The sequence below is a fragment of the Agelaius tricolor genome, unplaced genomic scaffold (assembly GCF_023055355.1).
Source record: "Agelaius tricolor isolate 1412-34295 unplaced genomic scaffold, bAgeTri1.0.p SCAF_30, whole genome shotgun sequence".
Classification (NCBI taxonomy): Eukaryota; Metazoa; Chordata; class Aves; order Passeriformes; family Icteridae; genus Agelaius; species Agelaius tricolor.
In genome coordinates, this window is record NW_027269290.1 from 5,438,433 (window position 1) to 5,462,793 (window position 24,361).

General features: G+C 52.2%; 3 protein-coding genes and 1 long non-coding RNA gene across 4 annotated transcripts; 2 read left to right on the forward strand and 2 right to left on the reverse strand.

Moving 5' to 3' along the window:
• The first annotated feature begins 566 nt into the window (after positions 1-566).
• Positions 567-9,236, forward strand: FMOD (fibromodulin). The gene is made up of 3 exons (XM_071450138.1): positions 567-801; positions 4,679-5,689; positions 8,411-9,236. Exons 2-3 carry the CDS (start codon positions 4,693-4,695, stop codon positions 8,560-8,562), a joined length of 1,149 nt encoding a protein of 382 aa, XP_071306239.1. The 5' UTR covers positions 567-801; positions 4,679-4,692; the 3' UTR covers positions 8,563-9,236.
• On the reverse strand, positions 5,147-7,131 carry LOC139601270 (ESX-1 secretion-associated protein EspI-like). The gene is made up of 2 exons (XM_071450180.1): positions 5,915-7,131; positions 5,147-5,884 (listed from the first exon to the last, which is right to left on the reverse strand). Exon 1 carries the CDS (start codon positions 7,109-7,111, stop codon positions 6,140-6,142), a length of 972 nt encoding a protein of 323 aa, XP_071306281.1. The 5' UTR covers positions 7,112-7,131; the 3' UTR covers positions 5,147-5,884; positions 5,915-6,139.
• Positions 9,237-13,921: 4,685 nt separating the features above from the next.
• Positions 13,922-14,267, forward strand: LOC139601282 (uncharacterized). The gene is made up of 2 exons (XR_011682861.1): positions 13,922-13,987; positions 14,137-14,267. It is a non-coding gene; the product is annotated as an uncharacterized lncRNA (long non-coding RNA).
• A 1,180-nt stretch (positions 14,268-15,447) lies between these two features.
• On the reverse strand, positions 15,448-18,805 carry BTG2 (BTG anti-proliferation factor 2). The gene is made up of 2 exons (XM_071450192.1): positions 18,574-18,805; positions 15,448-16,061 (listed from the first exon to the last, which is right to left on the reverse strand). Exons 1-2 carry the CDS (start codon positions 18,731-18,733, stop codon positions 15,724-15,726), a joined length of 498 nt encoding a protein of 165 aa, XP_071306293.1. The 5' UTR covers positions 18,734-18,805; the 3' UTR covers positions 15,448-15,723.
• Between the last annotated feature and the right edge of the window lie 5,556 nt (positions 18,806-24,361).

Here is a 24,361-nt window from a genome sequence, read left to right on the forward strand (position 1 = left end):
ATCCGAAGACGAATTCCCGCTGTCACAGTGGCCCCTTTGCTGGGGAATTTATTTACTTTGGATGCTGCTGCCTTATCGTCCATGGAAATGTTTATCCCAAATATTTAACGGCAGCACTGCACAAACTGAGGCTTCCTGGGGAGCACTCGGAGCAGGGCCCACATCTCCCCTCCTGGAAGTGTAAAAAAATTCAGGGAAAATTCCTCGTTTTTCCCCCCGGCACCCCCAAAACCCGACATTCCCTAACCTGACATTCCCCTCCTGGTAGTGTAAAAAAATTCGGGGAAATTCCTCGTTTTTCCCCCCAGCATCCCCAAAATCTGACATTCCCTAACCTGGCCAGAGGCCTCCTCACAGCTCCCTGATGAGAAACGCAGGAGAGCCCTGAAAAACAACATCCCAAGCCCGCTAAATCGTTAAGCAGAGGGAGCCTGGAAAGTGCCAACACTCCTGAGAGAAAAGGCTGGAGAGAGAGAGAGAGAGAGAGAGAGAGAGGAGGGAGAGGAGGGAGAGGGAGGAAAGGAATCGCAGGTTATTTATAACGCCAGGCAGCACCAGGGGCTCGCCAGTCTCTCCTGCAAAGCTGCGGCGGGGAGGTCACTCCCTGAAAAAATCCCCAAAAAATAAATAAATCCCCAAAAAAATCGCGGAATCCCCGCCGAGCCCGGGCCGTGCCAGCGCAAGATTCGGGATCCGGGGCGGGCACGGGCGCTGCGGCTCGGGAGCCTCCCCCCCTCCCATGCTGCCGGTGCCACGGCACAGCCCGCAGCAGCCTTTGCACAGGAGGAGAGGAGCAGCTCGGTGAGTCCAGCTCGGCCTTTTTTAGACAGGTTTTTAAGGTGTGGTTTTTTTTTTGTTTTGTTTTGTTTTTTTTTTAATTTATTTTGGAAGCCTGATCTCTGTTGCTGCGCCCCGTGGCAGCGCCAGGGGTGGCACGGCTGGGGAGATGGAGGTGATGGAGAGGCACTTCCCCTGCTGCCCGCTTCGGCTGGTGCCCATCTCCCTTCCCACCCACTTCTCCCGGTGCCCACCTCTCCTGCTGCCCACTTCTCCTGCTGCTTCTCTCTCCTGCCCACTTCTCCTGATGCCATCTCCCTTCCCACTCACTTTTCGTGCTGCCCCTCTCTCTCCTGCCCGTCTCTCCTGCTGCCCACTTCTCCTGCTGCTCCTCTCTCCTGCCCACTTCTCATGATGCCCATCTCTCCTCCTGAGCACTTTTCCTGATGTGCTTCTCCCTTCCCTCTTTTCCTGCTGCTCCTCTCCCATCCCACCCATCTCCCCTCCCGTTCCTCTGCCTTCTCCATGCCCACTTCTCTGGGATCTGGACACCTTCCCTGATATCTGTGGCTGGGCAGAGCCCCCCATCCCATCCCATGGATCCCCTGGATCCCACCCCATGGATCCCATCCCATCCCATCCCATGGATCCCATCCCATCCCATCCCATGGGTCCCATCCCATCCCATCCTATCCCATGGATCCCATCCCATCCCATGGATCCCCTGGATACCATCCCATGGATCCCATCCCATGGATCCCATCCCATCCCATGGATCCCCTGGATTCCATCCCATCCCATCCCATGGATCCCATCCCACCCCATGGATCCCATCCCATCCCATCCCATCCCATGGATCCCATCCCATCCCAGGTTCCACGGCCCCATGGACGGCCCCAAACCCTTGGCACAAGGAGCTGACCCCGTTGCAGCCCCTGACACAGGACAGGGACGCCAGGAGGGGACGGGGACCTCAGGGCCAGGTCCCACCCCAAACCTGGGGGTGAAGCCTCAGGGAGGGGAGAAAACCCCACAAACAACGAGGGGACAGTGGGGAGTGCTGGGAACACATTTTGGGGTCACCAGAGGGGCGAAGGGGGGCACTGGGAAAGGTGAGGAGACACCAGAGATGGGGTTTTCCCCCCAGGGATGGGGGTTTTGCCCCATGTATATGGTTCTGCCCCCAGGAATGGGGTTTTTGCCTCCAGACATGGGGTTTTGTCCCCAGTTGTGGGGGTTTTGCCCCTGGGATGAGTTATTTCCCCCAGGTATAGGGGTTTTCCCTCCAGGGATGGGGTTTTTGCCCCCTGGGATGGGGTTTTTGCCCCCTGGGATGGGGGTTTTGCCCCCATGTATATGGTTTTGCCCCTAGGTATGGGATTTTTCCTCCAGGAATGGGGTTTTGCCCCCAGGGATGGGGATTTTCCCCCAGAGGTGTTTTTTTTGTCCTCCGGGGATGGGGTTTTCCCTCCAGGGATGGGGTTTTGCCCCAAAGGGGCCCCCAAGAAGGGGCTGCCAAGAGGGTGGAGAAGCTGCAGGCTCTGGTATGAGAGCAGGCACAGAGCCCTGGAGCAGCAGCAGGAGGAGGAGGAAGAGGAGGAGGAGGAGGAGGAGGAGGAGGAACAACTCCTCTGCCCCTGCCAAGCTCCCCGTGGCACTCAGCACCCCCAGGATCCCGTCCCAGGCACACAGAGCAGGGAACAAAGGACAAACCCAGCCCCTCTCTTTTCCCGTGCCAGGCTGGCAGGGCAGGGCACTCTGTGCCCTCTGTGAGTGCCAGGCTGGGTGTCCCCTCCCTGCTGCAGCCTGGGGACACGGCCAGGGGTCACCAGGTGACCTCAGGGCCACCCCTGGCACCGCAGAAAGGGGACACTGGTCCCTGATGTCCCTGCTGATCCCTACTGGTCCCTACTGGTCCCTGCTGGTTCCTACTGGTCCTTGCTGGTCCCTGTTGCCCTTACTGGTCCCTGTTAGTCCCTACTGGTCTCTGCTGGTCCCTACTGGTCCCTGATGGTTCCTGATGTCCCTGCTGGTCCCTGTTGGTCCCTCCTGTCCCTGTTAGTCCCTGCTGGTCCCTGATGTCCCTGCTCATCCCTGCTGGTCCCTGCTGGTCCCTGCTGGCTCCTACTGGTCCCTGCTGGTCCCTGATGTCCCTGCTGATTCCTGATGTCCCTGCTGGTCCCTGTTGGTCCCTGTTGGTCCCTACTGATCCCTGATGTCCCTGCTGGTCCCTCCTGTCCTTGTTGGTCCCTGCTGGTCCTTGCTGGTCCCTGTCGGTCCCTCTTGTCCCTGCTGTCCCCTGCTGGTCCCTCTTGTCCCTGTTGGTCCCTGCTGGTCCCCGCCGGAGCAGAGCTGGCAGTGACACCCTCCCAGCCACGTAGGATCCTCTCCCGCTCCCAGCAGCCAAATTCCTGGAGGGATTTCAAACTGCCTGGCTGCAGGAGCAGCCCCGTGCGCTCATTTATCCCGGGATGAGGAGGCTGGATGGCTCCAGAGCTGGAATCCTCCCGCTGCAGCTCCACCTGGCCATGGCAGGAGGAGGCCGAGGGGATCAGGGACGGGTTTGCTTCATTCCCTGCTCACCTCTGGATCATCACCAGGGGTTGTCCCCTCTACCTGGTCACACCGAGGGTGCTGCCCCTTTCTGTGCCTGGGGAAATGGGAGCTCGGGAGAGGTTTCAGCTCCAAAACCAGGCAGGATTTGTTTACCAGGATCTGCATCCTGCGTTTCTGTGGGGGAAGGGAGAGCTGGATGAAACCCACAGCGATTCCTGTCACCAGCGAGCGGAGCATAAATAGCTCCTTCAAAAGATGCCTCGAGCTCCTTCAAAAGGCTCCTCAGGCTCCCAGAATCACCATGATCTGGCAGATTCCACTCTCAGCCAGAGAATTCAAACCCCTTCTCCAAGGGGATCCAAATTCCTTCTCCTCCCTCCCACGCAGAGCCAACCCCGGGCACCTCGTGTGACCCCACACAAATCCCCAGGCTCTGTTCTCTGGAATGGAATTAGCCAGAAATCAGGATCTCACCAGCACATCTCCACTGGGATGGAGATTCCTCCCAAATTTCCTCCAGGCTGGGAGGTTTCTCTCAAATCTCTACTGGTTTCTCCCAAATTTCCACCGGGGTGGAGGTTTCTCTCAAATCTCCTCCGGGGTGGGAGGTTTCTCCCAAATCTCCACTGGGATGGAGATTCCTCCCAAATCTCCTCTGGTTTGTCCCAAATCTCCACCAGGAATAGCGATTCCTCCCAAATCTCCACTGGGATGCAGGTTCCTCCCCAAATCTCCACCAGGAATGGAGGTTCCTCCCTAAATTTCCACTGGGACCAAGGTTTTTCCAAAATCTCTGCTGGTTTCTCCCAGATCTCCAGCAGGGAGGGAAGTTTTTTTTGAATCTCCACCGGTTCCTCCCTAAATTTCCACTGGGATGGAGGTTCCTCCCAAATCTCCACTGATTTCTCCCAAATCTCCACTGGTTTCTCCCAGATCTCCAGCAGGGATGGAGGTTCCTCCCTAAATTTTCACTGGGACCAAGGTTTTCCCCAAATCTCCATTGGTTTCTCCCAAATCTCCACCGGGGATGGAGGTTCCTCCCTAAATTTCCACTGGGACCAAGGTTTTCCCCAAATCTCCACTGGTTTCTCCCAGATCTCCAGCAGGGATGGAGGTTCTTCCCTAAATTTCCACTGGGAGGGAGGTTTAACCCAAATCTCCACCGGTTCCTCCCAAACCTCCACCAAGGCTGGAATTTTCTCCAAGGTGAAAATTGGGACGATCACACAACTCCACCCAGAAGTATCCACAGCCGGGGATTTTGGGGCAGGATTCCCTCCTCTCCTGCTCCTCCAGCCCTGCCTTCCTCCCCATCTCATCCTCCCACCTCTTTGCCCCCTCTCAGGTCCCTCCAGCGCCATGCCTCGGGCCACCACCCTCATCCTCATCCTGGCCGGGCTCTGCATGTCCTCCCTGGGCCAGTACAACGAGGAGGAGGACCTGGCGTGGCTCCAGTACTACCTGCGGCAGTCCCGCGCCTCCTCCTACAACTACGTTCCCTACTACGAGGAGGAGAGCCCCGTGTACGCCTACTCCTACCCCTCTGCCACCGACACGGAGCCCGAGCCCGAGCCCGAGCCGCAGCAGGCGGCGCCCTGGCGGTGTCCCCAGGAGTGTGACTGTCCCCCCAACTTCTCGTCGGCCATGTACTGCGACACGCGCAACCTGCGCTACCTGCCCTTCGTGCCCTCGCGGATGAAGTACGTGTATTTCCAGAACAATCTCATCACCTCCATCCAGGAGGGCGCCTTCGACAACGCCACCGAGCTGGAGTGGCTGGCGCTGCACAACAACCAGATCAGCAGCGAGAAGATGGGGAAAAGGGTTTTTGGGAAGCTGCAGAGGTTGGAGAGGCTCTACATGAACAACAACAACCTGACCAGGCTGCCCAGCCCGCTGCCGCGCTCGCTGCGGGAGCTCCACCTCTCCTACAACCAGATCTCCAAGGTGCCTCCCAACGCTCTGGAGGGGCTGGAGAACCTCACGGCGCTCTACCTCAGCCACAACTTCATCTTCGAGATGGGCGCGTCCCTCAAGGGGCTCAAGTCGCTGATCCTGGCCGACCTGAGCTACAACAACCTCAGGAAGGTCCCCGACGGGCTGCCGGCGTCGCTGGAGCAGCTCTACCTGGAGTACAACTACATCAACGCCATCCCCGACGAGTATTTCCAGGTGTCCCCCAGGCTGCTCTACGTGAGGATGTCCCACAACAGCCTGACCAACCAAGGGCTCTCCAGCAACACCTTCAACAGCAGCAGCATCCTGGAGCTGGACCTCTCCTACAACCGGCTGCAGAAGATCCCGCGGGTCAACACCAACCTGGAGAACCTCTACCTGCAGGGGAACCAGATCGACGGTGAGCAGGGCTGGGGAAAGGGGGGTGAGGAACCCACAGGAACCATCTGGGGTGGTGGAGAACCCATAGGAACCACCTGGAGTGTTTGGGAACCCACAGGAACCACCTGGGAAGGTGGGGAACCCACAGGAACCACCTGGGGTGGTGGAGAACCATAGGAACCATCTGGGGTGGTGGGGAACCCACAGGAACCATCTGGGGTGGTGGGGAACCCACAGGAACCACCTGGAAACCTACGGGAACACCTGGAGGGTGATTTGAGCAGGAATTTGGGGCTCCTGAGGGTTCCTGAGCAAGGAGGGGGTGGGAGATGTGCTGTCCCAGCCTGGAGGGTTCCTGTGGGATCCCTGCGCTGGATTTTGGAGTTTCCCAGGAGCCTGAGCATCCCCTGGGGTTGGAGATGGTGGAAAGCAGGGCATGAACCAGCTGGGATGGGGTCTGTGGGAGGGGTCACAGCAGTGGGCAGAGCTGGGGGGGGGGGTCCCCAAAGCCACTCTGGGGACACGGAGCACCCTGGGGAGTGCCAGGGACAGGGACATTGCCCAGGGCCAGCACAGCCCCTGTGTCCCCAGAGTCCCTGCGTGTCCCAGCCCCAGCTGAGGGCTTTGTCCTTCCCCCGGCGGCCCCGGCGCCGCCTCCGCTCCCAACACAAACAAACCAAGGGAACCCAGGATTGTTCTGGGGCTGCTCTTTATAAAAAGGGGCTGGGAAAAACCCAACCCCGAGCAAAAGCTGCCGGGAAAAACCAACCCTGCTCCCCTGACTTGCCAGGACCTGAGGGCAGGGATGGGATGGGAAATGGGGATGGGAATGGGAAATTGGGATAGGAATGGGAATTGGGATGGGAAATGGGGATAGGAAACTGGATGGGGATGGGAAATGGGGATGGGAATGGGAAATGGGGATGGGGATGGGAATGGAATGGGAACGGGAAGGGAATGGGAAATGGGGATGAGAAATGGTGATAGGGATGGAAATGGGGATGGGAAATAGAATGGGAACAGGATAGGAATGGGATGGGGATGGAATGGAAATGGGGATGAGAAATGGGGATGGGGATGGGAATGGGAATTGGGATGGGGATGGAGATGGGAATGGAATGGGAACAGGAACAGGAATGGGAAGGAAATGGGGATGGGGATGGGAATAGGAATGGAATGGGAATGGGAAGGTGCCAGTGCAGCCATCAGCTGTTGCAGGGAAAACACAGAACCCCGCAGCGGGGAGCTGCCAGCAGCACAGACACGGGAACAGATTCCCAAATGTTTGCTTTCCAAACCGGAGCTGCCGCCGTCTGCCCACAAACGCCGCGGAGCCACCGCCGGCTCCTCCTCCTCCTCCTCCTCCTCCTCCTCTGCGGGTCCTGCTGACCTTCACAGCCCCCCCAAAATCGGGGATGCTGCTCAAAGCCCTTTGGAGCATCCGGACCGCGGTCCTGCCCCTCCGCCCCACCCAGGGTCCCCTCTATGGGTGCAGCCCCCAAATCCCAGCGCTCCCCCCCAGCATCCCGCTGCCTTTTCCAGCAGCAGCCCGGCCTGGAGCTCTGCTGCCCTCTAGGCTCAAATCCTGCGCGGAAAAAAAAAAAAAAAATCCCCAAAAAATGTATTTGGGAGTTTGTTCCATCTCCCGCTTCCTGCGCTGGGCTGGGCTGGAATTTCCCTGTGCGGAGGAGCGCAGAGGGGGTGGCTGGGATGGGGACAGGGACATCCCCGCTCCTGGACACGTTGCTCGGGGGTCCCACAGTGGCCAGAGGGGTCGGGACATGGAGGCTGCAGCGCAGGAAGCCGCCAAAAAAAAAAAAGGCTGGAAAAGCAAATGCTGATGGAAAGCAAAGTTTCCTGTCCGACTCCACCCTCCGAGCGCTCCCATCCCGGCTGGGCAGGGAAGACTCCAAACCCTCCTGCTCCTCCTGGCTGCGGCCAGGAGCACCAGGAACTCTTTTAGCTTGAGAGGCTGAGTCCAAATTCACGTGAAAAATCAGAGAATTTGGGCTGCTCCCATATTTTTCCCCCCCTGCCAGGCTCAACACAAAGCAGATCTCCGAGGTGGATCCCTCAGGACAGAGAATTTCCTACTAAAAATCCACTTTGGGGAAGGTTGTGGGGGATTCAGCTCCACAGAGAAAGCTGAGCTAGAACAGAGGCCAGACAGAGCTCAAGAATAAAGCAGGGATTTATTAAAAGGATCTCCTCAATGGATCCACCTTGGGCAGCACAAGAGCCCAGCCAGGGCTGCACCCAAGGTGAACCAAAATGGTCACAAAATGAACCCAAAATGGTCACAAAAATGGTCACAAAATGAACCCAAAATGGTCACAAAATGAACCCAAGATGAACCCAAAATGGTCACAAAATGAATCCAAGATGAACCCAAAATGGCACAAAATGCACGATTGCTCACGGGGTCTCTCACTTTTATAAATTCTGCTGCATATTGGATATTGCAGTTAATTGTCCAGCTACACCTTTAGGCTATGCAGTCCCATCCTTCTTGTTTTTCCCTCTCCAGCCCACGTTGTTTCTGCTCTTGGCCCAGAAATTTGGATCATTTCTCCTTAGTCCCCACTAGAGCAGGAATTATTTTATCTCCGTGAACAGCGCTCACCCCGCCATAACACCAACCCCAAACCCACCAACCCTAAACCACCACAGAACCCCCATAAAAAACAAAAACCCCAAAACCCCCAAACCCTGAGGCCTCACCAGCTCCTCTCCCCCGCAGAGTTCTCCATCAGCAGCTTCTGCTCCGTGGTGGACGTGGTGAATTACTCGCGGCTGCAGGTGCTGCGGCTGGACGGCAACGCCATCAAACGCAACGCGGTGCCCCCGGACGCGCCGCTGTGCCTGCGCCGCGCCACCGTCATCGAGATCTGACAGCTGAGCCCCCTCTGCCCCTCAGGACTTGTGTCCCCCTAGCCACCCTCCCACACCCAGGGAATTCCCTCGTCCCTGCTTCTCCGCCGCGATGGCGGCGCGCTCCTGGTTTTCCCAAAATTGTTGCTGTTTGCAGTCAGATCCCGGCTCTGACCCCACCACAGGCACCTCACAAAGGGGCCATGGGCACCTCCTGCCCCAGGCTGGGGTGGGACGTGGCAGGGGTGGGGATCATCCCACCTTGGACAGGGGGAAATCCCAATCCCGATCCCAAATCTGGGTCTGAAACCCCTGGGAGGAGCTTCCTTACAGAGGGATCAGACCCTTTTTCCATGGGGAAATCCCAATCCCAAATCTGGATCTGAATCCCCTGGAAGGAGCATCTTTCCATAGGGATCAGACCCTTTTTCCATGGGGAAATCCCAATCCCAATCCCAAATCCAGGTCTGAAACCCCTGGGAGGAGCTTCCTTACAGAGGGATCAGACCCTTTTTCCATGGGGAAATCCCGTGGGGATCAGACCCTTTTTCCATGGGGAAATCCCAGTCCCAAATCTGGGTCTGAACCTCCTGGAAAGAACATCTTTCCATGGGAGGATCAGACCCTTTTTCCATGAGAAAATCCCATGGGGATCAGACCCTTTTTCCATTAGAAAATCCCATGGGGAAATCCCATGGGGATCAGACCCTTTTTCCATGGGGAAATCCCAGGGGGATCAGACCCCTTTTCCATGGGGAAATCCCGTGGGGATCAGACCCTTTTTCCATGGGGAAATCCCAATCCCGATCCCAAATCTGGTCTGAACGCCCTGGGAGGAGCACCCAAGGGGTTGGGAGCTGCAGGAGTGAAGGGTTAAAGATCTCCAGGCTGGAGGATCCCTCAGTGTGGGCTGAGGAGGAGCAAATCCATCCCTCCCCTTCCTTTCTTCCCCCCTTTTCCATCAGCCTGCTCCAGAATTAACAGGGAGAAAACCCTAAAGGAGAGAAACCCACCCTGGGGTCAGAGGGAAACCCCCTGAGCAACAGAGGGGTCCCAAATCTTCCTCCCAAACCCCTGGATCAGGGCAGGACGGGGAAAATCCTGGTGCTGTCACCCCTGGAGCCATCCCCCCCAGCTGCCCCTCCCTGAGCCCAGATACCCCAATTAAAACCCCAAAACCAATCACAGAGCCACGCTGGAATTCCCTAAAAATCCCAAATTCCCCAACTCAGGCAGTCGAGTTTGAGGATTGAAGGGGCAGCTGAGCTTTGGGGGTCACCCCGGCCCTCTGCGTCGTTCCTGCATGCAAAGATCATTTTTAAAAAAAACCCCATTAAAAAAAACCCCAAATAATCCCATAATTGCACCAGCATGAACTGTAAACCCCAAAGCCATCAATAAAAACCTTTCCAGTGCCTGCAGCCAGCGCTTCTCCTCCTCTCCGGGATGGATTTCCAGCCGGAATCCAGGCTGGAATTGCCGTCTAGCGGCTGCTCCGGGCATGGCACGGAGCTTTCCCCGGAAAAAGGGAAAAATCTCCATGGAAAAGGCTCAGCGGGAGTGGGGAGGGACGGAGGCACCACCGGGGTTTTTTAGGGTTTGTTTTTCCTGGACCCTCCTGGCTTTGGTCGTGAGGATTTTTAACAGCTGGGCTGGGGGATGGTTGAAAAATAAGGGGGGGAAAAAAAGGAATTTTTACAGAATTTCACACGGAGGGCAACAGAAAGTGCCTTCCCCAGGGAAGCAGAGGCTGCGGGATTCTGTGGGATGAAGGAGTTGGGATTCCAAAAAAAAAACAAACCCAAAATTCCTGGTCAGGGCAGCCCCAAAGCTCCGGCTAAGGAGAAGCCAAGCAGGAAGATCCCGAATCTCAAAATCCCAAACTCCATCCCAGGGTGGCACAGGGACATTCACACCCTCATCACATCCTCATCCCAACGCCCCAAACCCCATCCCAGAGATCCAAACCCTCCCAGGGGCACCAGGATGGGATGCAGGATTTGGGATTCCAAAAAAAACCCCAATTCCTGGCTGGGCTCAGCCCCCAGCTCCAGCCAGGAAGATCCCAAATCTCAAACTCCCCAAATCCCAAACTCCAATCCTTTGGGATACCCCTTTCCCATCCCAGGGACATTCACATCCTCATCCCAACATCCCAAACCCCATCCCAGAGATCCAAACCCTCCCAGGGGCACCAGGAGGGGTTGTAGGATTGGGGAGGTTCTAGGGAACCTAAATCCCATAATTTCAGATGGATCTGGGAATAACAGTCCAGAGGGAGCAATGAAAGGGGTTGGGGAGGTTCTAGGGAGCCTAAATCCCGTAATTTCAGGGGAATTTGGGAATAACAGCCCAGATGAACAACCAAAGGGTTTAAGGAGCACAAATCCCGTAATTTCAGAGGGATCTGGGAATAACAGTCCAGAGGGAGCAATGAAAGGGGTTGGAGAGGTTCTAGGGAGCCTAAATCCCATAATTTCAAAGGGATCTGGGAAGGAATGCCCAGATGGAACAAGCAAAGGGGTTGGGGAGGTTCTAGGGAGCCCCAATCCCATAATTTCAGGGAGATTTTGGAGTAATAGTCCAGATGAGCAACCAAAGGGTTTTGAGGAGCCCAAATCCCATAATTTCAGAGGGATCTGAGAGAATGGCCCAGATGGAACAAGCAAAGGGGTTGGGGAGGTTCTAGGGAGCCCCAATCCCATAATTTCAGAGGGATTTGGGAGTGACAGTCCAGATGAACAAGCAAAGGGGCTGGGGAGGTTTTAGGGAGCCCCAATCCCATAATTTCAGAGGGATCTGGGAGTGACAGTCCAGATGAACAACCAAAGGGGCTGGGGAGGTTTTAGGGAGCCCAAATTCCATAACTTCACAGGGATCTGGGAATGACAGGCCAGATGGAACAAGGAAAGGGCTTGGAGAGGTTCTAGGGAGCCCCAATCCCATAATTTCAGAGGGATCTGGGAATGACAGTCCAGATGGAAAAAGGAAAGGGCTTGGAGAGGTTCTAGGGAGCCCAAATCCCATAATTTCAGAGGGATCCAGGAAGGACGATCCAGAGGGTGCAACCAAAGGGGTTGGGGAGGGGATTTAGGGAGCCCAAATCCCATAACTTCAGAGGGAGCTGGGAATAAAAGTCCAAAGGGAGCAACCAAAGGTGTTGGGGAGGTTCTAGGGAGCCCCAATCCCATAATTTCCGAGGGATTTGGGAGTGACAGTCCAGATGAGCAACCAAAGGGGCTGGGGAGGTTTAAACCCCACCCCCAAAACCAACAAAAACCCCAAAACAACCCCCTCAAAAGCAGAAAAAAAAAAAAAAACAAACCTAAACAAAAAATAAAAAAACTAGCAAATAAACCCAAAAAACCCCAAAAAACAAAAAAAAAACCACAACCCCCCCCAAAATATAAAATAAAAAGAAAATAAAAATTAAAAGAAAATTAAAATAAAAATTTTCAAAACCCACAAAAAACCAACCAAACAAAAATAAAAAAAACCCCAACAAAATAACCCACAGAAACAAGAAGCAGGTCCTGTTCAACATTCCAGCTCAGTTAAAAATACAAATTAAAATATAATAATAATAATAATAATTAATGACAGAAACCCCCTCAAAAGTCATTTTGTCAAAATCCACACCAGGCCTGGAGGCCAAAGGCACCGAGAGCTCAGGAATTCACAATTCCCAGCTTTGTGTGGCACCAGCACCAGACAGGAGTGGGTTCTAAACCCCAAACTGGGTTGGTTTTGAAGCTTATTTTAAATTGGAAATAAAAAAAAACAAAACAGCCTTGGAGATGAGGCAGGGTGAGGAGCACGAGGCTGTTTTGGGAAACAAAAATTCTTTGGAAAAGAATTTTCTTGGGAAAAAAAAATAAAAATTTCTCCCATGGAAAATTTCACCGGGGAGAGGGAAGGGAAAATAAATCAAATTTTGAGGCTCCTCCTGTGGCAGCTCAAAGTGAGGAATCCCCCAAAATTAAAGCACTGGGATGTGTTTGACTGGGAAATAAATTGGGTTTTTTTGGGTTTTTGGAGTGTGGGTGAGGTTACTCAGCTCTTGCACAAGCGAAAATCCCCCCCAGCGCTTCCTTCCTGCTCTGCTGACGTGAGAAATTCCAGTGAAGAGGGAAGTGATGCAAGCCCAGACGCTGCTCTGGTCTCCTCGAGCACAAACAAACCGATATTCCCATAAAAATATAAATATTTGAGAGTTTAGGTTGATTTTCCAGTTCTGGACTTGAAAAAAAATCCAAAAATCTGAATTTTAGAAATGGGAGAGAAGTGATGCAACTCCAGACTCTGATCTCAGGCACAAACAAACTGATATTTAAATAAAAATATTTGAGAATCCAGGCTGATTTTTCAGTTCTGGATATGCAAAAGAAAATAAAATCTGAATTTTAGAAATGGGAGAGAAGTGATGCAACCCCCAGACTCTGCTCTGATCTCCTCGAGCACAACCAACCTGATATTTCCATAAAAAAATATATAAATAGTTGAGAATTGAGGTTGATTTTTCCAATTTTGGACTTGAAAAAAAATCCAAAAATCTGAATTTTAGAAGGGGGAGAAAATCCAGTGAAGACGCAATGATGCAACTCCAGACTCTGCTCTGATCTCAGGCACAAACAACCTGATATCTAAATAAAAATATTTGAGAATCCAGGCTGATTTTTCAGTTCTGGACTTGCAAAAAACAAATAAAATCTGAATTTTAGAACCCAGACTCCGCTCTGATCTCAGGCACAAACAACCTGATATTTCCATAAAAAAAATATATAAATTTTTGAGAGTTTAGGTTGATTTTTCAGTTCTGGACTTGCGAAAAAACCCAAAAATCTGAATTTTAGAAGGGGGAAGAGAAGTGATGCAACCCCAGACTCTGCTCTGATCTCAAGCACAACCAACCTGACATTTAAATAAAAATATAAATATTTGAGAGTTTAGGTTGATTTTCCAGTTCTGGACTTGCAAAAGAAAATAAAATCTGAATTTTAGAAGGCAGGGCTGGGTTGCTGAGCTGGATAATTTAACGTATTTCCCAATTGGAAATGGATTGCACAAATATCTGAGGATTTGAATCACCAGGGGCTGGCTGAGAACAGCTCCGGGTTTGCCACGTCAGGAAAAGGGGAAGAGAAAAAATCCAGGAAGTTTTGCAACAACCAAGGCCCAGATTTTATCCCTTGGGGAGCTCCAGGGGGTGGGAAAAGGGAGAGGATTTGGGATTTCACAGGAAAGGCTCCTTCCCAAAATCAAGGTGGGGTTTAGGGTCTTTAGGTGCCACTAAATTTGGGATTTAAAGTGAAATCCTTAAAAAAAAACCCTTTTAAGGTGTTTGTTAAGATGCTCATTCCCAGCATCAAATGAGGTTTAGGAGCTTTAGGTGCCAATAAAAATATATTATAAAATAATATAATGCAAATAAATTTGGGATTTAAAGGTGAAATCCTAAAAAAAAAAACCCTTTTAAGGTGTTTGTTAAGATGCTCATTCCCAGCATCAAATGAGATTTAGGACCTTTATATATTTTATAATATATTTTTATTGACACCTAAAGTAATATAATGCCAAACAATTTGGGATTTAAAGGTGAAATCCTAAAGAAAACCCTTTTAAAGGTTCCTTAGTGGTGTTGGTAGTTCCTTCCCAGCATCCAGGTGGGGTTTAGGGCATTTAGGTGCCACTAAATTTGGGATTTAAAGGTGAAATCCTAAAGAAAACCCTTTTAAGGTGTTTGTAGTGCTCATTCCCAGCATCAAGGTGGGGTTTAGGATCTTTAGGTGCCACTAAATTTGGGATTTAGAAGGGTTTTCTTTAGGATTTCACATTTAAGGGTTTCTCAGAGGTGTTTGCAGCTCCTTCCCAGCACCAAGTGGGGTTTAGGGCCTTTAGCTCCCACTAAATTCAGAGATTAAAGGCCAAATCCTAAAGAAAACCCTTTAAAGGTTCTCAGAAGTGTTTGTAGCTCCTTCCCAAATCAAGGTGAGTTTTAGGGCCTTTAGCTGCCAATAAATTTGGGGTTTCAAGGCCAAATCCCAAAAACCACCCAGGCAGAGCCTCCCTGAATGCAAAAGGATTGGGCAGAGCAGGAATTTAAAATTGTGTAAAAAGTTCTGTACCAAAGAGAGGGGACCCAAATCCCTTTTCCAAGGGGGGCAGGGAAGTGCTGTGGGTTCAAACAGCAACATCAGGACCCCAAAACACCCACAGAGAGCAGGGAGAGCCCCCCAAAAATCCAGATTTGGGGAGAAAAGGCAGCAAAAAGGGGGTGCCACACATCAACCTGTGCAGGATGAGGACACAAGGAGGAGGTGGCAGCGTCAGGATGGGGACACAAGGACACAGAGGGGACACAGAGAGGCCACCAGGGCAGGGCTGGGCCCCTGGGAGCAGAAAATCCACAGGTCCAGGGTGGTGGCAGCAGCAGGAATGTCCCCTCAGTGCCACCAGGGTCACCCTGGGGACGCTCCCAGGTGTCTCTGCCTTGCTCCATGGCCCAGGTGAGCCCTTCCAGGGGCTGGGACAGGGCAGGGCAGAGCTGCAGCACAGCCAGGAGGGTGACCCCAATGTCCCCAATGTCACCCAACAGGGCAGGGCAGAGCTGCAGCACGTCCAGGAGGGTGACCCCAATGTCCCCAACCTGCACATCCAGCAGGGTCACCCCAATGTCCCCAGGCCCGAGGTGACACCAGGCCCCAAATCTCCACCTGGAGGTGCAGCAGCAGAGGTGACAACAGGGCGGTGACAAGGTGACAATGCAGCCACACTGCCCAAACTGGCCTCACTCCCTGATCCCCAGGTGAGCAAAGCAGCCCCAAATTCATCATCAGGCAGGTTTCAGCTTCACAATAACAACGATAATAATACAAAAAAAAGAGAAACTCACAAGCTTGCACCAGCTTTAGAAAAGGCACCTGGGGCGTCGCCTCGGCTCAGAGCGGCGCCCGAAATTTTAATTTTGGATTTTCTGGAGGTTTTTTTTAAAAAATATAAATAGCTCTTCATCTTAAAAATAGATCCTCAGCTTGAGGTATTACAGTAGCCTGTGTCTTGGCAGTGTAAGGACAAGGAGGAGAAAAAAAAAATTTTTTTTTTCTTTTTGTCATGTTTTGTGGGGGTGGTTTTTTTTTGGTTTTTTTTCTTTTTATGGGTTTTTTTTTTTCTTTTTTTTTTTTTTCAACTGGAGACAGTCATGATGTAGTTTTTGGAAGGGCTGCTACGACCCAGCATCATCTGGTTCTTGCAGGTGAGCATCCCTCCGTAGGGGCTGGGGGGTTTGGAGGCCTGGTAGAGGACGCAGATGGAGCCGTCCTCGCCGATCCTGTAGGAGACCTCGTAGGGATCCACCCAGAGCGTGAGCTCACGGGGCAGCAGCTGCAAGAGCTGGGGCACTGCCAGCCCCCCCTGCCCCGCTGCACGGCTCAGCAGAGGGTCCATCCTCTGGTTGATGCGGATGCAGCGGTAGCCGGAGCCTTTGGAGGGTTTCTCGGGGAACCAGTGGTGTCTGTAGTGCTCTGGGGAGGGAAAAACAGCTGTGAGCAGGGATATTCCAAAAGGAGGTGGGGTTTAGAGCCTTTAGCTGCCACTAAATTTGGGGTTTAAAGGTGAAATCCTAAAGAAAACCCTTTTTTCTTAATTGCGTTTATAGTGCTCTGGGGAGGGAAGAAGAGATGTGAGAAAGGATATCCCAAAAGTAGGCGGGGTTTAGAGCCTTTAGCTGCCACTAAATTCAGGGTATAAAGGTGAAATCCTAAAGAAAACCCTTTTTACTCAATGATGTCTGTAGTGCTCTGGGGAGGGAAAAACAGCTGTGAGCAGAGATATTCCAAAAGGAGGTGGGGTTTAGCTGCCACTAAACTTGGGGTTTAAAGGCGAAATCCTAAAGAAAACCCTTTTTTTTAAATTGCGTTTATAGTGCTCTGGGGAGGGAAGAAGAGATGTGAGAAAGGATATCCCAAAAGTAGGTGGGGTTTAGAGCCTTTAGCTGCCAGTAAATTTGGGGTTTAAAGGCCAAATCCTAAAGAAAACCCTTTTTACTCAATGATGTCTGTAGTGCTCTGGGGAGGGAAAAAGAGATGGGAGAAAGGACATCCCAAAAGTAGGTGGGGTTTAGGGCATTTGGATAGCACTAATTTTGGGGTTTAAAGGTGAAATCCTAAAGAAAACCTTTTCTTTTCAGGGGTGTTTGTAGTGCTCTGGGGAGGGAAAAACAGCTGTGAGCAGGGATATTCCAAAAGTAGATGGGGTTTAGAGCCTTTAGCTGCCACTAATTTTGGGGTTTAAAGGCCAAATCCTAAAGAAACCCCTTTTTTCTCAGTGGTGTTTTTAGTGCTCTGGGAGATGACCAGGGGTGTCCCACAGGCAGGTGGGGTTTAGGGCCTTTAGCCACCACTAAATTTGGGGTTTAGAGGCCAAATCCTAAAGAAAGCCCTTTGAAGGGTTTTGCAGTGGTGTCTGCAGTGCTCCTTCCCATCAGGCAGGTGGGGTTTAGAGCCCTTATTTCACCTTTAAACCCTTAAATTCAGGGTTTGAAGGTGAAATCCTAAAGAAGATCCTTTGAGGGGTTTCTCAGGGAACCAGCGCTGTTTGTAGTGCTCCTTCCCAGCAGGCAGGTGGGGTTTAGAGCCCTCAGATACCCACAAATTCAGGGTTTGAAGGTGAAATCCTAAAGAAAATCCTTTGAAGGGTTTCTCAGGGAACCAGCGCTGTTTGTAGTGCTCCTTCCCAGCAGGCAGGTGGGGTTTAGAGCCTTTAGCTCCCGCTAAATTCAGGGTTTAGAAGCCAAATCCCAACAAACACCCGGGCAGAGCCTCCCTGAACGCTGGGAGCACAAAAAGAACCGGGCAGAGCAGGAATTAAACCGGGCCAAAAGCTCTGTACCCAAAGTTTGGTACCCAAATCCCTTTTCCACGGGCGGGCAGGGATAGGGAAGCACCCCCAGCCCTCTGCCCACCCCAAATGCTTCTCTTCCATCCCAAAAAGCCCCGCAGGACAATGCCAGGGGCTGGGGGGTGCTGGGGGCAGATAGGGCACCCCAAAGCTGCCCCATCCCACAGCTCAGCCCTGTGCTGCCCCTTATCACAGCCCGGCCACCCCTCCCGGGGCTGATAACAGCCCTGGCCGGGAGGGAGGGACCCCCGCACCGCCCAGGGAGTGCCAGGGGCGGTGACACCGGCACGGGCACGGCAGGGACCGGGAACCAGCGGGGGCATCACCGGGAGCAGCTGTGGGGTCTGCACCGCCCCGCAAGGGACAGCCGGACACAAAGGGACAAAGGGACACAAAGGGACAGACGGCAGCGAGAATGGCACGGGACAGCCCCGAGGGGACACCCGGTCCTGGAGAGGACAGAGGAGGGGACATCGGGTCCTGGAAGGAACACGGGGGGAGTCCCCGAGGGACACCCAGTCCCAGGAGCGACACGGAGGGGACACCCGGTCCCGGAGGGGACACGGGGGGCACTCGGGAGGGAACAGCAGGTCCCGAGAGCGACACGGAGGGGACACCGGGGGCGCCCCGGAGGGCATCCCCGAGGGGACAGCAGGTCCCGGGAGCGACACGGGAAGGGACATCAGGTGCTGGAAGGAACACGGGAGGCACCCCGGAGGGGACACCAGATCGCAGAAGGGACACGGGGAGCACTCGGGAGGGGACACCACGTCTCGGGAGCGACACGAGAGGGGACATCAGGTCTCAGAAGGAACACGGGGGGCACCCCGGAGGGAGTGGAGAGGATACGGGGGCCACTCGGGAGGGGACACCCAGTCCCGGGACCAAGACGGGAGGGACACCAGGTCCTCGGAGCAACAACGGGGGACAGTCGGTAGGGACAGCAGCTCCCGGAAAGAGCACAGAGGGCACGCGAAAGGGACACCAGGTCCTCGCAGCACCATGGGGGGCACTCGAAGGGCCGCCAGGTCCTGAAAGGAGCACAGAGAGGGCACTCCAGTGTGCCCCCGGCCCCGAGGGCCACCAGAAGAGCCCGGCCACCAGCGGGCTCTGTCACCGCCCTCGCCCCGAGCTCACCTGTGAGCGCCTCCCGCAGCGCCCCGCTGAAGACCTGTAGCTGCTGCTCGCTGACGCAGCCCCGCGTCCGCAGCAGGCCGGACACGAAGCCCACGGCGGCGGCGATCTCGGGCACCATGTCGGCCCGGGGGCCGCGGCGCTGGCTGTGGCGGTGGCTCATCCCGGCGGGGACGCGGCGACACCCGCGACCTTCTTCTCGACGGCTCCGCGGCGCTCGGACTGGCGGCCGCTGGCACCGCGCGCGGTTTATATAGGGCGGCTCGCGCGCGACGTCACGGCGCGGCCGCGTCGTTCCATTGGCCGCGCCGCATGCAAATGAGGGAATGCAAATGAGCGGCATGGTAATAGCGGCTGAGCTCAGCGCCGTGACGTCACAGCGCGAGGGGGTGGAGGGGGGGGGGGGCGGTTACCGGGGGAGGATTGGGGGGACCTGGGGGGGGACAGGGACAGGACTGGGACAGAGGGACAGGAACACAGGGACAGGACAGGGACAGAGGGACAGAGGGACAGGACAGGGACACAAGGACAGAGGGACAGGACAGGGACACAGAGACAGGACAGGAACAGAGGGACAGGAACACAGGGACAGGACAGGGACACAAGGACAGAGGGACAGGACAGGGACAGAGGGACAGGGACACAAGGACAGAGGGACAGGACAGGGACACAGAGACAGGACAGGGACAGAGGGACAGGGACACAGGAACAGGACAGGGACACAAGGGCAGAGGGACAGGACAGGGACAGAGGGACAGGGACACAGGGACAGGACAGGGACACAGGGACAGGACAGGGACACAAGGACAGAGGGACAGGACGGGGACAGAGGGACACAGGGATAGGGACAGAGGTGCACAGGGACAGAGGGATAGGGACACAGGGAGAGAGGGACAGAGTGAAAGAGGAATAGGCACAGGGACAGAGGGACGAGACAGGGACACAGGGACATAGGGATAGAGGGACAGGGACAGGGATAGAGCAACAGGACAGGGACACAGAGACAGAGGGACAGGGATAGGGACACAGGGATAAGGACACAGGGACACAGGAGGAGATGAGGGGTGACAGTGCCACCCCCTGAACCCCCTGAACCTTCTGAACCTCCTGAAGAATGTTCCAGGTGTCCCTTGGAGGACAGAGAGGTGACAGTGCCACCCCCTGAACCTCCTGAACCTTCTGAAGAAGGTTCCAGGTGTCCCTGCAGAACACAAGAGGTGACAGTGCCACCCCCACCCCACCTGAGGAGGTGGCAGGGGACACCTGGGACCTCCCAGCCCCACTGCAGGCTGGAGGAAGAACAGGATGCAGGAGGAGGTGGCACCAGGGCCGTGTCCCACACCAGGAACCGGCCGGGACAAGCCAGGGCAGGCAGGGCTGGAGCAGCACACGGAGCCTCCAGGTGCTGCCAGCCAGCCCAGAGGGAGGGAGAGGAGAAACCCTGATGCTGTGGGAGATGCAGGAGCACCTGGAAGCCACCACAAGCCCAGAGAGCTCCTGCTGAAACTGGCCCCGAGCAAGAGAGCGGTGGGAGGGTGAGCTCTGGGCTTTGATCATCCATGGGAGAGCTCCTATGGAGGCAGGGCTGGGATCTCGGGTGGATATTCCCCACCAGAGCTCCAGGATGGTTCCAAACCAACCTCCCCCAGTTCCAAACCAACCTCCCCCAGTTCCAAACCAACCCTGAGGTCCTGAGGGAGGACCTGAAGCCACAGCTCTGCTCTGATGGGCAGGAAAACGCCCTCTGCTCCCCAGGTGCTCACCTGGCATCTCCAGATCAACGTGGGGTGGGAACTGGCACGGTGGGGTGGGAGGTTTGTAGTGGGGTTTCTTGTTTGAGGTGGAGTTGTGAGACTGGATCAGGTTGTTTAGGGTTTTGCCTGGTTGGGTTTTGTGGATTTTTAAGGTTGGAGGTTGTAGGGTTTTTTTTGGGGAATGGTTGTTTTAGAGATGGAAAAGGTTTCCTTACATTCAATCTCTTATTTTTCATTTGTGTTTTTGGTTTTATTACTGTGTGTGACAGAAGGGTTTGGTTTTATTTTGTTAAACTCTTCATGGGTGTCCAGAAGTTTATTTTAGATATTTTCAACAGAAGTGCTGGGAGCAGCTGGGATGAGGAATCCCTCTGGAAAATTATCCATGAATTGCTGACCCTTTTCTGTCCCACTAGAAAATTATCCTGGATTACTGATCCTTGGGGTCCTGTCCCTCTGGAAAATTATCCTGGACTTGCTGACCCTTTCCTGTCCCTCTGGAAAATTATTCTGGAATTGCTGACCCTTTTCTGTCCCTCTGGAAAATTATCCTGAGCAAAAGGCAGCATCACCCACTTGTACTCCTAAAAGTGGGGATGGCCTGAGGTTTTCCAGCACCCCCAGGTCTCAAAATTCCCAATATTTCCCAGGATTCTGGGCTGTAATAGGATTTTTTTGAGGTCTTTTGCTTGCAGCCTGCAGCTGGTTTTATTCCTGCTCTGGTTTTATTCCTGCTCTGATTTTATTCCTGCTCTGGTTTTATTCCTGCTCTGCACGAGGGATTTCCCACCCAGGGCTGTGAACAGGAATTGGGAATGAGACAGGAATAAGGGGAAGGAAAATGGAAATTTGGAAATTATTGAAAAGGGAAATTCAGAGCTCCTGACCCCATTTCGTGCCCAGGGCAGGCTCAGGTTTGAGAGCAGACACAGCCAAGGGTCCCCAAATCCTCCCCTCCCCATCTGCCACCCCATTCATGCCCAGAGCAGAAGAAATCGGGCAAATCTCTCACCACAAACCAGATTTGCCTTTGTAAGCTTTGAAATAAACCCAAGGATTAAAGTCTGAGGACTGGGGGTTTTTTCCTATTTTTTTTTTTCCTATTTATCTTTTCTTTTTTTTCCCTGAAGTCAGCACCACAAATGAGAGAGGCCTGGGAGAGCCCAGCACAGGCTGCAGGGGTTTGGATATTTTGGATATTCCAGAGGCCTCTGGAAGAGGCTGGATAAACATCCAGAGCTCTGAACACACCTGGGCACGTGGATCAGCGGGAAAAAATGGGAATCAAGCAAAAAAATGTGAATCCAGCAAAACCATCCTGGTGGGAAACATCCCCCATGTGCAAAAACGGCCAGAAAAACCAAATTTAATAATGTGAAAATAATTAATTAAAAATTAAATGAAATTAAGAAATAAAATTATTCTTAAAATTAAGAAATTAATTTTTAATAAATTAAAAATTAAAACTAATTAATTTTTAAAATAAATTGAGAAATAAAATTGTTTTTAAATTAAAATTAATTTCTAATAAATAAAAATAAAAATAATTAAAAGTTAAAGGAATAAATAAATTATTTTTTTTAAAAATTAATAAATTAAAAATAAAAATTAAAAATAATTAATTAAATTAAATTAATAAATAGATTTACTTTAAAATTTAAAAATTAATAAACTAAAAATAAAAATTAAAATAAAATTTATTTCACTGAGCTGAGCTTGGCCATCCCAGCTGGGATCAGGGCTGGTTTCCCTCAGCCTAAGGAATTTTGGGATGGAGTCCTCGTGCCCTGAGTCACTGGGTTGGAGCAGGAGCTCTGCTGCAGCCTAGCCCAGAACAGCTCTAATAACCAGGGCTATTAATTAACCATTAGGGGCTAACTGTGCTCATTAGGCACTGATGATGATGAGGATGATGAGGATGAGCCAGCCCCACCGGGCAGGTTCCCCTGGTCCCCCCAGGATGGGGGAAGTGGTGGCACCATTCCCCAAATTCCCATTTATTCCTGAGCACATCTGTGTTCATCAGGGCTCCTAAATCAGCTTGGCCCCGTTAAACCCTCCCAAGAGGAGATTTCCTGTGGGCTCAGGGCCCTCTAAGCCGGTTTTGTGTCCCTCATTTCTGCCCTTGGGGTTTTTAAGGCAGAGCTTGAGGCTTCGTGCAGCCTCTCAAAGAGCTCCGAGGAGTTCCAGAGCAAAGGAACCACCAGAAAAATCAAATTTGGTTTCTTTCTTTCTTATTTTCTCTTTCTTTCTCTTATTTTCTCTTATTTTTCTCTTTCTTTCTTATTCTTTCTTTCTTTCCTTCCTTCCTTCCTTCTTTCCTTCTTTCTTCCTTTCTTTCTTTCCTTCTTTCTTCCTTTCTTTCTTCCTTCCTTTTTCTCTTATTTTCTCTTTCATATTTTCTCTGAGTTTGAGGCTGTTCTAGCTGGGTTAGTTTTCCACCCTGCATTTAGCTGAGAGCATTTTTATTTCAATTTAAAAAAAAAAAACAAAACAAAAAACAAACCAACAAAAAAGGCAAACTCGATAAATTTCTGCTCAAGGATTGGCCAGGCTGGGGCTGGAACTGGTCTGACAGGAACCAGGAGCTCAGAGAGGCTCCCAAACCCTCCTGGGTACCCAAATGAGGCTCCAAAACCAGTTGAGCTGGAAATTTTACAATAAAATAAAAATAAAAATAAATTTAAATACATTAAAAAAAAAAAAAAAAAGGGAGAACATTTGGCATCCAACCAAGGGTTAAACCCGAGCTGCTCACAGGGACTGAGGCTTTGCAAGTCAGCAGCTCAGGGTGTTTCATGTTCAGTTCCCACGCCACACTTGGACTCCTTGTGGCTTTGGTTTGTTTTTTTTTTTAGGGTGACGACACCCTCAGTCTGCAGTTTATAGGGCATGAGGCACAAACCCCAACCCCAAATGTCCTGGAATCCCAGCACAGGCAGCTGCCCACACAGGGGACTCTGCACCCCCTGTCCCCAGCAGGAAAACAGCCCCAGAATTCAGAATTAACATAATTAACGTTCAGAATTAACAAAATTAACATTCAAATCCTGCTCATCAGCTGGGTCCCACTTGCTGATTTTTTTTTTCCTATTTTGTTTCTTTTTTTTTTCAGCACCACAGATGAAAGAGGCCTGGGCAGGTTCCTTCAGCCACCCCAAGCTTTGGGAAGGATTTCAAGGTTATCTTGGTCCATTTGGGCTTCTTTTCTTTAAGTTTTGGGGGGAAAATCACTGGGAATGGTCCAAAACTATAAAAAGAGTGGATATATTTGGGTTTTTTTTGAAGTCTTCACCACAGATGAAAGAGGCCTGGGCAGGTTCCTTCAGCCACCCCAAGCTTTGGGAAGGATTTGAAGCTTATCTTGGTCCATTTGAGCTGCTTTTCTTTAAGTTTAGGGGGGAAAAAAATCTGGGAATGGGAATGGTTCAGAACTGTAAAAATAATGGATTTTTTGGGGTTTTTTTTTTTTTGAAGTCAGCACCACAGATGAAAGAGGCCTGGCCACCTCCCCTGATGGGTCCCTGCAGCCACCCCAAGCTTTGGGAAGGATTTCAAGGTTATCTTGGTCCATTTGGGCTTCTTTTCTTTAAGTTTTGGGGGGAAAATCACTGGGAATGGTCCAAAACTATAAAAAGAGTGGATATATTTGTTTATTTTTTTTTTTTTAACTCCTCACCACAGATGAAAGAGGCCTGGGCAGGTTCCTTCAGCCACCCCAAGCCTTGGGAAGGATTTCAAGGTTATCTTGGTCCATTTGAGCTGCTTTTCTTTAAGTTTAGGGGGGAAAAAAAATCACTGGGAATTGTCCAGAACTGTAAAAATAATGGATGTATTGGCCTGGTTTAAATCTCATTATGTGGCTGTGGCGGAGGAGGGACAGACAGACAACTGTGGGACAGACAGCTGTGCTGGCAGTGGCAGCAGCCACCTGGTTGGGGACACCAGTTAAGCACAATCAGTGGGAATTTAAGGGGACAAAAACCCCAGATTAAACATCTTAAACCAGGTTTAAAATGTTTAATCCCAGCTGTAAT

What these genes read in the sequence shown, in the direction of transcription:
- FMOD (XM_071450138.1), top strand. Translation starts at nt 4,693, where the DNA reads ATGCCTCGGGCCACCACCCTCATCCTCATCCTGGCCGGGCTCTGCATG. An exon ending in GCAGGGGAACCAGATCGACG is followed by an intron (nt 5,690 to 8,410) that starts GTGAGCAGGGCT and finishes TCTCCCCCGCAG; the next exon opens with AGTTCTCCATCAGCAGCTTC.
- LOC139601270 (XM_071450180.1), bottom strand. Translation starts at nt 7,111, where the DNA reads ATGCTCCAAAGGGCTTTGAGCAGCATCCCCGATTTTGGGGGGGCTGTG.
- BTG2 (XM_071450192.1), bottom strand. Translation starts at nt 18,733, where the DNA reads ATGAGCCACCGCCACAGCCAGCGCCGCGGCCCCCGGGCCGACATGGTG. An exon ending in GCTGCGGGAGGCGCTCACAG is followed by an intron (nt 16,062 to 18,573) that starts GTGAGCTCGGGG and finishes TTCCCTCCCCAG; the next exon opens with AGCACTACAGACACCACTGG.